The sequence below is a fragment of the Elephantulus edwardii genome, unplaced genomic scaffold (assembly GCF_000299155.1).
Source record: "Elephantulus edwardii isolate Elephantulus edwardi_28Jun2011 unplaced genomic scaffold, EleEdw1.0 scaffold00003, whole genome shotgun sequence".
Taxonomy (NCBI): domain Eukaryota; kingdom Metazoa; phylum Chordata; class Mammalia; order Macroscelidea; family Macroscelididae; genus Elephantulus; species Elephantulus edwardii.
The window spans coordinates 1,301,449-1,314,614 of NW_006399753.1; the positions used below are offsets into that span (position 1 = coordinate 1,301,449).

The 13,166-nt window shown below is 58.7% G+C and overlaps 1 protein-coding gene across 1 annotated transcript in view; it reads right to left on the bottom strand.

The window, feature by feature from the left end:
* RHPN1 (rhophilin, Rho GTPase binding protein 1) overlaps positions 1-3,514 on the bottom strand; it is a 12,187-nt gene extending 8,673 nt beyond the window's left edge. Inside the window, exons 1-2 of the mRNA XM_006879435.1 lie at positions 3,455-3,514; positions 96-208 (exon numbers count right to left, since the gene is read on the bottom strand). Coding sequence (XP_006879497.1) covers positions 96-208; positions 3,455-3,514 — 173 coding nt within the window. The remainder of the gene's footprint in view (positions 1-95; positions 209-3,454) is intronic.
* Positions 3,515-13,166: the final 9,652 nt, after the last annotated feature.

A 13,166-nucleotide genomic window follows, 5' to 3' on the forward strand; every position in this document is an offset into this window, starting at 1 on the left:
CAGGCTCTCGGGGCGCCCACCCGTGTGGGCCCTCGCCGCACCCACCTGTACAGGTTCTCAGGGCGCCCACCTGTGCGGACCCTAGCGGCACCCACCTGTACAGGTTCTCGGCCCCAGTGCGGATGCGCAGCTCCTTGTTGATCAGTTGGTGCACACAGGCTCTGCGGCTCTGGGGATGGCTACGCAGGGACTGCAGCTGCTCACAGCCCTGGGGGCCATGGAGAGGTGAGGGACCTCACGTCAGCTGCTGTCCCACCTGGGGACGTGCTGCCTGTGCTGATGAGGCAGCGCTACTGCACAGCGTCTTGAGATATGAGATTAAACAAGCCAGCGAGCGACGCAGAGGTGGGAAGAGAAATGACAAGCTGCCATGAAGTCACGCAGAAGCGGCAGACTCCTGAGCGGGCAGACGGGAAAGGGCCTTCCCTACAGCCGGCGCCCTGAACGGGACCCCTCCAGAACAGGTAGCCAGGGCCCTGAACTGGACCCCTTGAGAGTAGGCAGACAGGAAAGGGCTTTCCCCTATAGCCGGCGCCCTGAACTGGACTCCTCCAAAACCGGCAGACGGGAAAGGGCCTTTCTCGAACTTGACTTCTGGGTTCTCAAATTGTGAGATGAATTTGTTTGCTGAAGCTCTCCACTTACGGTTTCTGTTATAGTGGCCCAGATGCCTGAGCCTTTATAGGCCGTGGTGGTGGCTGCTGATGGGCACCTGCTGGCTCACTCGAGGGCCTAGCTCTGACATGCCATAAAGGGAGGGTCATGAGAGCCGCTGACCACGTGGGCTGACGTCTACTCCAGCCATTGCTCCTCCCCATGGCTCAGTGCACAGATCCCCGAGGCTCTGCCCTGGGCCCAATGTTCTGTCTGAGTCTCCAGACAAGCCCACTGCCACAGGGCACTTCTGCCAGCCCTCCTCAACAGGTGCCTGGCCATAGTCCTGCCCACCCACGTGGACACCTGGAGCTAGGCTCTCACTTGCTGAGCTGACTCTAACCTGAGCCTCCCACCTGAGACACGTAGGGGCTCAAAAGGGCATGAGACAAGGCTCTCCCAGGGTGGGATGAGGAGAGAAGGCCATGCTGTCCCACTCTGCCTGTCACTGTCTCCCTGACAGCAGGGCCTGAGCCCCTTTTCTGCAGTGGGCCCCCCGGCTGCCCAGTGAACACGGGTGGATAGCCCTCCACAAGGCTTGAAGACCAGGGGCAGGGACAGAGGGGCCACGGTAAAGCCACTGCTCCCTCTTCCAAAGTCGGAGTCTGAGTTGGGGGCACCTGTCCCAGAGCAGAGGGGGCTATTTACAGGGGCGTGTGGGTGCCGGCCTTAAAGTGGGGAGGATGTCTTTTGGGGGGGTGGAGACATCAGCCCAGCAGGGTTGGTGTCTTCAGGGCCGTGGTAGTGCCTGGGGGACATCTTCGAGAGGTGAGAGTGCTTGCTCCAGCGCAAAGGGGCCCATGCCACGGAGCAGAAGGTGCATCTTTGTGGGGTGGGGACACTGAAGCAGGGGTGCACCTTAGAGGTGGAGGCTCACTTGCCAGCAGTAGGTCCTTGCTCTGGGATGAGGTGCCTCATGCACTCGGACTGCAGTGTGCTGCCCACTCCGGGGAGGGGAGAGGCCTGCGGTCTCAGAGTGGGTTTTGCTCTGAGCTAGCTAGACAGGCTGCAGGGACAGTGGACCGGGCAAGGTGGTGCCCTAGCTGCTGGCAGTGAAACCGAGTGCTCAGGTCACAGCTGTCTTCTTGCTATCGCCAGCACACAGGGGCCTCATGGTGGACAGAGAAGGCAGAGGCCTGAGTGTCCCCAGGGTGCGGCATGGGGCAGGGCCTTGGCAGCAGTGTAGAGAAGAGACAAGGGGGAGTGACTGCACTGCCTGTGACCAAGGTCCGGGCACACCAGCTACAGGAGGAAACTGCCACAGCCTAGCCCACTTCCGACACAGCAGCCAGATCGGAACACCTCCCCCCCCCCCCCCCCCCACCTAGCTGGGCTCTGAGGGGTGGGAGTGTTGCTGGGGGTGCAGCTTGGGGCAGCCCAGTTTTCAGGTTTGCCCAGGAACGGCAGCAGTGGCTCCCTGACCTTCCTCATCCATGTGCCAGGAAGTCGGGGTTCCCTGACCCTGGTCCTCAGCAAAGAGGCCTGGCAGCTGGGCCAGGATCCGCCTGTTCACGGCCTCCAAACACGGCTGGGCTCATGGGCCTCCTGTCCCAGGGCCGTGCTGTGTGTGCGGGATCAGGTCACCTCACCTGGTCCACAGCCCGCCAGCAACCTCCACCTGTCCAGCTGACGGGCTGGACACACAGAAGTCCAATCAGCTGGGGAGGGGGGACAATGTGCGGCCTGACACTCGAGAGGGAGTGGCACTGTGCCATGGCAAGGCACCGCCCAGAACAGAGCCCAAGTGGGGGCAGGGAGCCTGACAACAGTCCGTGCCTCAGCACAACCAAGGTAGTAGGCTTTCAACCAGCATGTTAGCATCCCAGGTGAGGGACAGCAGAGGGACGAAGTTCTGAGAAGATGACATGGTGACCAGCAGCTATGAAAGGCTAAACGGCCCGCAGAGCGGTCCTCCCAGTGTCTCTGATCCCGGGAGGCATCAGTGGCCTGTCCAGTGAAGTGACCGGTGACGGGTGCAGCCGTCAAAGCTGGGAGATAAGGGACATGGGGCCGGAAATAAAACAGGCCATGGCCATGGCCACAGGCCCACAGCGCAGCACCTGCAGACGGACAGGAAGGGGTGCCCTGCAGGAGGGGGCGTGAGAGATGCTCACTCGACCTCGCATCCCCGTGGGGAGCACCGGACACTGTCACCTGTCAAGGGACGCAAGCTTTGGACTCTCCATTCATCTCCGGTGGTAAAGCCCCCCTGCCAGCGGTGCGAGCAAGACTGGGGAGGAGAGGGGCCTCCGCAGGACCCCAGACCAGGAAGGGCCCCGCGCGGCTCCGAGGCCAAGGCCAGCTCCTCCCCCGGCCCCGCCCCGCGGCAACAGGTGGCTTCCGGTGTGCGGTGTGCGGTGCGGGGGCCAGGAGCTCCAGGGCCTCGGGGCCGCCGGACTCTCGGACTCTCGCTCCCACCGAGGTCGCGCGGCACCCCGCCCCGCTGCGCTCCGCTTCCCGCAACACCCCGGGACCCGGGACCCCTACTCCCGCCCTGCACCCCATGTGCTCTGCTCCCCGTGATACCCCTGCACTTACAAAACTCAAATGCATCCCAGACCCCAGCCCCCCCGACACCCCTGCTCCGCGTCCCGCCGCACCCCCTCATCCCGCGACCTCCCTCTGTAGTCCTCGTGCCCTTCGCCGGCACCACGACACCCCGCGAGCTCCCCGGCCCCCATCTTTCGATTCGAACCCCCAGTGGCGCCAGACACTCATCCTGATGAGCCGCCCTGCACCCTCACACCCCGAGATCTCCCGCCTCGCCTCGCACCCCCACCTGATGGCCGCGGCCCGCCGCCTGCAGCCGGGCGCTGTCCTCGCCGCTGCCCGCACTGTCCGGCCTCTCCTCGAGGATCATCACCCGCTCTGCAGCCCCGACAGCGGGCTCCGACCGTGCACACACCGCCACCCTCCGCAGCCCGCGCTGGACTCTCGGTGCCGCGGGCGGGGGCGGGGCCTGGAGCGCACGCGTGCGAACTGGCCGTGCCCAATCGACGGCGGCAGGGGATCGGACGGGCAGAAGCTGCAGCCAACCAGCGAGCGAGGCAGGCGGGCTCCAGGCCGTGGAGTGCGGTAACCTGGCAACGGCAGCTGGAGCGCCGAAGGCGGGGCGCGCGGGCGCATGCGCCTTGGGGCCCAGCTGGCCCTGCTGGTGAAGGGACGAAGTAGTGACCGGGGCCTGAGTGGCCCTGAGGCCCGCCCTCCCCGCCCCCCCCAGCCCGCTCGGAGTCTGCCACCCCGTCCCCGACACCGCGTCACCCCGGCAACAGTACCTTCCGAGAGGGTCACTCTCGAGGTCCACCGGGGGGTTTTCAGAAGGCTTAGTGGGGACGCGGGCACTCCAGGACAAAGGCGGCTTTCTACTCGTCCCGGCCGGGATGTCCGAAGCTGCCTCCCAGACCGCTGGCCCCCAAACCGCCTACCCTCATCCCCCGAACTCCACCTCCAGAACTGACCACCCTCAAAACTTCTCCGCGAGGACCGGACCCAGGACTCGCCCCCAGAGCCTGCCCTCCCTAGAGCCCGACGACCCTGAAAGTCTCTCACCCTGGAGCTCCCACGCCACTGCCAGGGTGGCGCCCTGCAGGCCTTGGCCCTGACCACTGGCCTTGATCACCCCAGGTTTCTGCTGACCCTGGAGGAGGCGGCAGGAGCGCCCCCTCTGACTGATGTCTGTGCCACCCCACCTGGGGCAGGACCAGGGCCCAGCCCTGGCATCGGTCACCCCTCCAGGCCACTGTCCACTCTTGCTGCCAGCATGCAGGTGACAGCTGAGTCTGGGCCATCAGCGGAGCTCTGGCCTGGGCTCTGCGGAGACAGCATTCCTCCTCATTCACAAGTTCACAGTTAAAATCATCTGCTGTGACCGGTTCAAGCATCATGGGTGGACTTGAACCACCACCCTTCCAGCCATTGTTGTTGTTGTTGTTATGTGCCATCGAGTGGCTGGCGACTCATAGCAACCCTATGTACAAGAGCTCTATACGCTCTTCTATCCTGTGCCAACCTAGCCATCTCAAACGCACTTAGCCACTCTCCACTCACAGAATCAATCCATCTCATCAAAGGTCTTCCCCTCCTTTGCTGTCCCTCCACTCTCCCAAACATGATGTCCCTCTCCAAGGACCAGTCCCTCCTTCCAACATGCCCAAAATATGTCAGACAAAGCTTCGGAATCCATGACTCCAAGGAGCATTCTGGCTTCACTCTCTCCAGGACAAACCTGTTTGTTCTTCTAGCAGTCCATGGTATATTCAACACTCTTCTCCAGCACCACAGCTCAAAGGCATCAATTCTCTATCATCCCTATTCATTGTCCAACCCTCTGATGCATAGCACGTAATTACAAAGACTATAGCCTGGATCAGGCGCACCTTAGTCTCTAGTCTGACATCATTGCTCTCCAGTACTCTTGAGAGGTCCCTCACAGCCAACTTTCCCAATGCAATTCATCTCTTGATTTCCTGGCTGCTGTTACCAAGAGTGTTGACCATGGAGCCAAGTAAACTAAAACTGTTGACTATCTCAATCTCTTCACCATCCATACTGATGCTTCCAATTGGCCCAGTGGTTAGAATCTTTTGTTTTCTTGATGTTGAGCTTCAGTCTATATAGGAGGCTGTAGTCCTTGATCTTCTGCAGCAAGTGCTTCAGGTCCTCCTCAGTTTCAGGGAGCAGGGTTGTGTCATCTGCATAATACAGGTTGTTGTTGATTCTTCCGCCAATCCTGATGCCACATTCCTCTTCGTATAGCCCAGCGTTTCAGATGATCTGTTCTGCATACAGATTGAAAAGGTATGGAGACAGAATACATCCCTGACGAACCTCCTTCTTGATTTTGAACCATGCAGTGTTCCCTTGCTCTGTTCTGACAACTGCCTCTTGGTCCAAGTATAAGTTTTGCATTAGCACAATCAAATGTTCTGGGATTCCCATTCTTCTCAGAGTCAGCCACAACTTGTTATGATCCACACAGTCAAAAGCCTTTGCATAGTCAATGAAGCACAGATAGACATTCTTCTGGTATTCTCTGCTTTCTGCCAAGATCCATCTAACATTAGCTATAATATGCCTAGTACCACGACCTCTTCTAAATCCAGCCTGCACATCTGGCAGTTTTCTGTTGACACATTGTTCTAAACGTTTTTGCATAATTTTCAGCAGAATCTGGCTTGTATGTGATATCAATGATATTGTCCAACAATTCCCACACTCTGTTGGGTCACCTTTCTTTGGAATGGAAACAAATGAATGTAAGGTGTCTGTCACCCGGGTGCCTGCTAAGACCGCAGGGCAGCTTCTCATCCTGCTCCTTCCACATTAGTAACCACAAACCAGCAGGAGCCGGGGGCACAAGTGCGGAGCTGCAGCCTCTCTTGTCCTGGACCTCGCTTAAAACCAGTAGCTTTAAAAACAAACAGACCAACCGCCCCCAAAACCCAGTAGCTTTGATAAGCAGGTTGTGGCTAGTTAGTATCAAGGAACAGACTCTTGCTCACATGACCCTTCTGCCGCAGAGCAGAGAGAGCCCCACCTACCACGGAGCAGAGCCCCACCTACCGCGGAGAGAGAGCCCCACTTACCACGGAGCAGAGCCCCACCGATGTTCGGAATCCTGGGCTTGAACTCTTATGTAGTCAAGTCCATCTCATTAACGGCCTCCTGTCCTTCGCTGACACCCCAACTTTACAAGCAGAACGTCGTTCCAGAGCACTCACCCTGGAAGTTCCACTAATGGATGGATGTGTCACCTCCAAACCCCAAAGAGACCCCACCAGGCCTGGGCCCACTTTTTCTTTGTGGTACGAGCTGAGTCCAGTATCTTGACATGTCTCACACTATGGGATCCCCAGAAATTTCACTGAGGTGGAAGGTGTCTGGATTTTTTTAAATTTCGTTTCTCATTCTCTAGCACACACTAAAAAAAAGGGGGACACAAATACTCTCTAGTTTGTTCCCAGAGTCCAAACATCTTGATTGCTGGCAACATTTTTCATCTCACATACTTGGGACATGCTGTCAGCAGGGACCAGCCCTCGGGAAATGACATCAAGCTGGAAAAGGTGGAGGGCCAGCGGAAGAGAGGGAGCCCCTCGGAACAGGAGGTACTGGCACCGTGACACCAACAATGGGCTGGACATAGCAGAGATGTGGAGGACGGTACAGGACAGGGTCAGGGTCTGATCTCTGTGCGCCGTGGTTGACTTGATGGCACCTAACAACAACTCTTGACACCAGAAGCCAGGAAATCAAAAGATGAATTGCATTGGGAAAATCTGCTGTCAGAGACCTCTCCAGAGCACTGAAGAGCAATATGTCAGTCTAGAGACTTAAGGTGTGCTTGATCCAGGCCATGGTCTTAACAATTACTTATCTATCACAGAGCTGGACAATGACTAAGGATAATAGAAGAACTGATGGCTTTGAGCTGTGGTTCTGGAGAAGAGTATTGAATATACTGTGGATTGCTAAGAGAACAAACAGGTCTGTCCTGGAGAGGGTGAAACTAAGTTGCTCCTTGGAGGTGAGGAACTGGAAGCTCTGTCGGACATACTTTGGGCATGCTTCAAGGAGGAGAACATCATGCTCGGAAGGATCGAGGGACAGTGCAAGACGGGGAGCCCCGGATGAGATGGATTGACTCTGTGGCTGTTATAACGGGGGTAGGTGTGTCAGAGACAGTGAAGTTGGAGCAAAATAGAGCAGGATTCAGGGCTTTTAGGGTCATTATGAGTCATAAGCGACTTGAGGGCACATAACTACAACAATGGCACATTCAAAGTTCTTACCAGCAAAACTAGGGTCAGTGACACTACCCCCTCACTAGGTCTTATCAGCACAATGCTTAATGGGCCAGCGTGACGCCAGCGCCCTACCCTGAGCTAGGGTGCTGAAAAGGTGGTCTGGCCAGCAAACGGCTTCTGATGGTCCTTTTGAATCAGGATGGTGAAAAGGACATTGGCCTGATCCACGGGTGCTTACCAGGCAGCAGGAGAGGCGATCACTTGTTCCTGATGTGAAACGCCCCTGGACCAGCTGCAGTTGTAGTCATGACCTGTCAGTTCACTGTGATCAACTGTCACTCTCCAAGACCCAACTACTTCCTCACAGGCCAAAGAGGAGGTCAGGATGTGGTGGTGTCACCACCCCGACTCCTTTAAGTCCTTGGTGTGACACAGAACCCTCCAGTCCCTCCAAGGATTTGGGGTTTCCTGTTTTCCTAGTGGAAGTGCTTCTAGTGGTTTCTCCGAGCTTCCTAGCCCTTCCTCCATGCTTCAGAGACGAAGACGAATGTTAGAAGAAACTCTGAAAATTGCACCAGAATGCAAAGAGACCAAAGGGAAGAAATGCTGACGTAAAGGCTGAACTGAAGATTTTAAAAAGCAGCTCAACGTGCACAAAGGGCTGGAGTCAGAGAAGTCAAAGGGCACTTCCAGGGCCGCTCTGCTGGGGCTCCGTAAAGTCAGGGACCCGGAATCTTCACCTCACCTTGGGCACATTTTCAACAGGGACCAGACCTTGAAGAGAGACCTGCTGGGAAAGGTGGAGGGTCGGGGGAAGACAGGAAGACCCTCAAGGAGCTGGACGGACAGTGCCCACGATGGGCTTGAGCAGGACAGAATGGGACGGCAGGTCACTAGGAGTCACGCTCGATGAGACCTAAGAACGATGAATCACACGGGAGAAGATTGATCGTCTCTCTCTGAGAAACGGCCCTTAACAGGCCACCGAGCCCCTCTGTAAATTACGGGTGAGCGAGAAAGAGGAAGGTCCAAGCAGATGGGTGACGCTGTGGCCCAGCGCCCGGCTCTCGCACAGCTACCGAGGTGGGTGTCGGAGGGTGAGCACTGTTCCACTGGAATGGGGCTGCTACAGTCAGAGACAGCTGACAGCCCCACGACAGAGGCAGCGCCAGGTGCTGTTCACCTCACACGGGCACTCAGGACAAACGGCCGCACTGGGCCACTAGTGGAGGTCAGTGGAGGCACTCGGAACAGAGGCCTGGTGATCTGTTTCTGGAAAGTTCTAGCTGTGAAGACCCTGCAGAGAGGTGGAACCCACGGCCACTGACGATGAGTGGGAGGCCCCCTGCGTCAGCATCAGCACCACGCTATTTGGAGTTCAGAGTCTCTGGGTGGCAGGAGAGGTGATGACATGGCCACTGCCTCTGCCCATTGCTGGAATGCTGTTTATGTTTTCCTGACCGGGAGCAGAGGAGGGAGGCTTGGGGTTAGCTGAAGCTGGAGAAGCTCATTAGATGCTGTTTGTGCAAGGTGGCTGTTGGGAATGAGAGGGGAGGGAGGCAGACCCAGCAGCACGGGGGCCTGGTGATGGATGTGGTCGTGCCTGGAGACACGCCTTCACTAGGGGCGCGGTACACGGGGCTGGACCCCCCCCCCACTCCGTGCTTGTGGGAGAGCGATTCTTCAGGGAGCCAGCTTGGCAGAGGATGCCCAGGCCACTCCCCTCGGCGGAGGATGCCCAGGGCCACTCCTCGCCCCTCGCTCTCTGGTGGGGCTGGAGCCACAAGTTCTCATCGGCCACATTGAGTTATGGGACGGAGGGGCCTGGGCAATTGCCATGGTAAATTTCTTGGGATCAAGTGGGGCTTGTCAAACCCCCTTCTTATCAAAGTCCTTGTCGGATGAGGCTCTGGGGGCACCACCTTCCTGTTGCATTCCAGAGCCTTCCAAGCTGGGCCCCTCGGACATAGAGATGCCAGTGTGTGTGCGGGGAGCTCTTCCCTCAGAGAGAAGAGGCAGCTTCCTGGCCCTTCCTGGAGGCCAGGCGCTTTGGGACAGAGATGGCTGGGGGTGGGGGGAGCAGAGGTCAGTGTTCTTGGAAAGTCAGCAAAGTGGACAGCTCCTGAGTCCGCCTGTGGAGAAGGAGGCTTATCTGCCTGAAGAGGGCACAGCCCTGAAACCCAGGGGCAGCTCTGCCCAGCCCTGCGGGCTCTGTGAGGCGAGGCCCACTCCTCGGTGGTGGCTGTGACTTGGGGCCTTGCTGATGGGTAGCTGCTGTCCATTCACCTCGTCAGGACTTTCTCCTCTCAGGGTGGCCTCAGGCAAAGGCCACCCCCCAGGGGAACTTGGGCTCAGGAGATGCCAGACTAGGGCCACCATGGCCACTTGTGGACACCTCTAACTGGTACCTGGACAGCAGATGGTGGCACTTGGGCAGGGCTGCTTCACTGGGCAGCGGGAAGTCATTTTGGGGACAAGCCTGGGACAGTTCACTTCTATGGTCAGGAATTGGTGGAGGCTGGGGCAGCAGCCAGGAGGTCCCTAAAACCCAGGAAGGTCTCTGTCTGAGGCCACGTGGCCAACGTGACCAGTGCACAGATGGTCCATGGGAGGATTCGGGAAGGGAGGGTCAGTGGGGACTTGGTGAGGACACAGGCCAATCTGAGGTGGAGCAGAGTAAGTGGACACAAAAGTGACACTAGAGCCAAGAAAAACCCATCACCTTGTGGCCAGAGACTCCTGAGACTTGAGCCCCCCCACCCCAGAGAAATGGCGGACTGTGGAGGTCGCTGCCTACAGAGCCACCTCTAATTGAAGACACCTCATCCTGCCTCTAACAAATGGCTTTTGGGCAAATAGCGGCCCGTCGAGGTGAAGGATGCTGCTGGCTGCTTCCCGCCACGCTCACTGTCAGCTGGGCCTGTGAGGTGCGCCCACGATCCCCATCGCGGAGGGCAGCATCCATCAGCTGCCCAGAAGCCTGCAAAATGCCCTCCTCATGGCGGGAGGCGTGCCCCTCCTTCCCTTGGGGAGCGAGCTCACTGCTCTCCCCTCTCCCCCTTCTGCATCTGAGGGGTGGGGTGAGCATCTTCCCTGGGTGCCGCTCCATGGAGCCGACTGCCAGCTATGCTGAGGAACAGTCACAATCCTCACACAGACCTGAACGGGACACAGTGGCTCAAACACGGTGTCCGGGCGTGGATCCCCGCTACCCAGCTGCTGGCCCCTGGGTGATTAGGACTGTCATCCCAGAAGACAGGCTGGTGGGCTTCCTCCCGCCCCCACCTGCTGCTGGCCAGTGGCTCGGACCCTGACCCTGTGGGACAGGCAGGATCCCTCGGAGGTGTCTGAGGCATCAGTGTCTAGGGAGTGGCCCCCCCCCACATCTCATGAGAGGCTGGTTAGGAGCAGGGCTTCCTTGTGGGGGGCCTTTCTCAGCTCCTGGCCTCCTTGCCCACTAACACCTCGTGCGGGGTCCTGGAGAGCCTGAACTTTGGGTACGCAGGCTGCAGACCTTATATGGGTTTTATTTAAAGCTGAGTCCACAGCCAGCTGTGTGAAGTGTGGCGAGCACTGGCAGATGTGGGCGGCCTGTGGTCTTGCTTCTGGGGGCGCAGGGTGCAGGAGCTGGTGACAGAGTCCTGCAGGCCAGGCCACAGCCCATCGGCAACAGAGGCCTGGAGACACAGCCCAGAGGACACATCGGAAGCTGTCCCTTCACTTGTGGCTGTGCTGTCCAGTTGAGTCTTACTCAAGGCCACCCCAGTCTCAGGCTAGAAGACCCTCGGGACGCCAATGGTGTGATCTTGGGAGAAGTACACCCAGGCACTCTGCAGAGGCTAAGGGAGTGGGGCCCTTCTTACAGACTTCAGACACGTCCGGAGGGCCAGCGTGGAGAAGGACACCATTCTTGGTCTAGTGGAGAATCCGGGAGCAAGAAGGCTCTGAAGAGGCGGAGCCATGGAGCAGCTGCAGCAGGCGATGTGGATGCAGCACTGGCCGGGGCCTCGTCCTGACTCCACGGGGCCTAATGGTCTTTATGGAACCAGGGTGCCCCTGCTGCCTCTCACAGACAGGCTGGTGGATTGGAACCACTGACCTTTGGGTTAGCAACTAAGTGTCTAACCACTGTGAAACCAGGCTGCTTGTCTCTAAACAAACAGAAAAACCTACTGCTGCTAAGTCTATTTGATCCTGCTCCTGCTGTAACTTTGGTGGGAGGAGATGTGTTTCCATGAGGATTTGAACAGCCAATCTTTTGGTCAGCAGCTTGGACTCCTCTGCGAGGGCCCCTACTAGCGGAGGTCAATCTGGAAGGTCAGCTCAGGTTGTGCTGTCTCCTCGGGTCCTTGAACTGTCCCAGTAGAGACCGGGTGGGGTCTAGCAGGGACCTGCGGGCACAGGACACTGGCTCCTTGAGGCCTGGACACTCATCTCCTGTCCTCCTGCCCCTCAGGCATGTCTGCTGTACTCAGAACGGAGTGCTGGACCCACTGTGGTGATGTTCTGGCCGCACGTCATGTAAATTCAGGAAGTGGGAGCAGTCCAGGGTCTGCAGGCCTGTGTGGTCAGCTCTGCCCAGGCAAGGCTCAGGGTCTGCTGCAGGGTTGGGGCAGTCGGGCCCTAGGTTCCCACTGGGCAAACTACCTGCTGTACACTGTTCAGTGGGGGCTGCAGGTCCTGCTGGGAGGACTCCCTGCTGGATGAACCAAGGAGCCAACGAGGGCAAGAGCAGCACTGCCTGGGATGGGGCACAGATGCCTCATCAGAAGGCCCTGGACATGGCGCTGTCTGGCGAGGTGCACTGGAGGATACACCCAGGTACCCAGCTCAGATCCAGGGCAAGGCTGGCCTCACAGGTGACTGGGTAGGGACAGTGGCAGCTCTGGTGGCTGAGACACCCACTGGTTGTCACACTGTCTCCCTCTGCAGGTTCAGGCTGAGACCTGTGTCCTCTTGGGGGAAGCATTGCCAGCACAGGTGAGCCCAGAGTCCACACGGGGGAAGTCTGAGTGGCCCCCTGGGTGACCCCAAGCACATGTCCAACCCAGGCCCTCGCTTGGCCCCTCCAGGGGTCTCGACTGTGTCAGTGGAGCTGCTGGGTCTTTGTATTCAAAGGAGAGTCTGTGAGGGCAGCAGTGGGAGCTTTGTTCTGTGCCGCTATGAGAACAGAGACTGAGAGCCATCTGGGGGCCATGGGTCCTGCAGACACAGTGCCCAGGCAGACAGGTCAGGGGACACGGAGCCTGGCCTCTACTGCTGGACTGAGCGGGGTCTGCCATGGGCTCAGCTGAAGGGACTTGGAGTGCTGGAGCAATGAGGGCACCCCCAGAGTGCAGGTCCAGGCGTGGAGTGGACAACGGTACAAGGACAGCAGGCCCGGCCTCCCCCACCCCCTCACAGGAACTAGAGGACCCATCCTCTCATACACCCCTCAGCCCCTGTGCCCTGTGTGCCTGGCAAGGACTCTGGTCACCCCTGGCTGGGCGTGTACTCGTCAGGCTGTCCGCACTCCTTGCCACGTCCTGTGCTGGTCAAGGAGGTCCAGGAGCACAGGGGCCCAGCAGTGACGGGGGCTGCGCAGACTGTCTGTCCTGTGCGTGCCCTCTCCTCACTGTGGACGGAGGGCTGTCCAAGGGGAGCAGAGCGTGACATCACAGGTCTGTCTGTTACACGGTGGTCCCTCTGCTGAGTCCTCGTTCTCACTGAGTACCTGTCGTCCCCGGGGCTTGAGGAGCTCCAGGCCTGCCCTCCCCCCCACCCCCC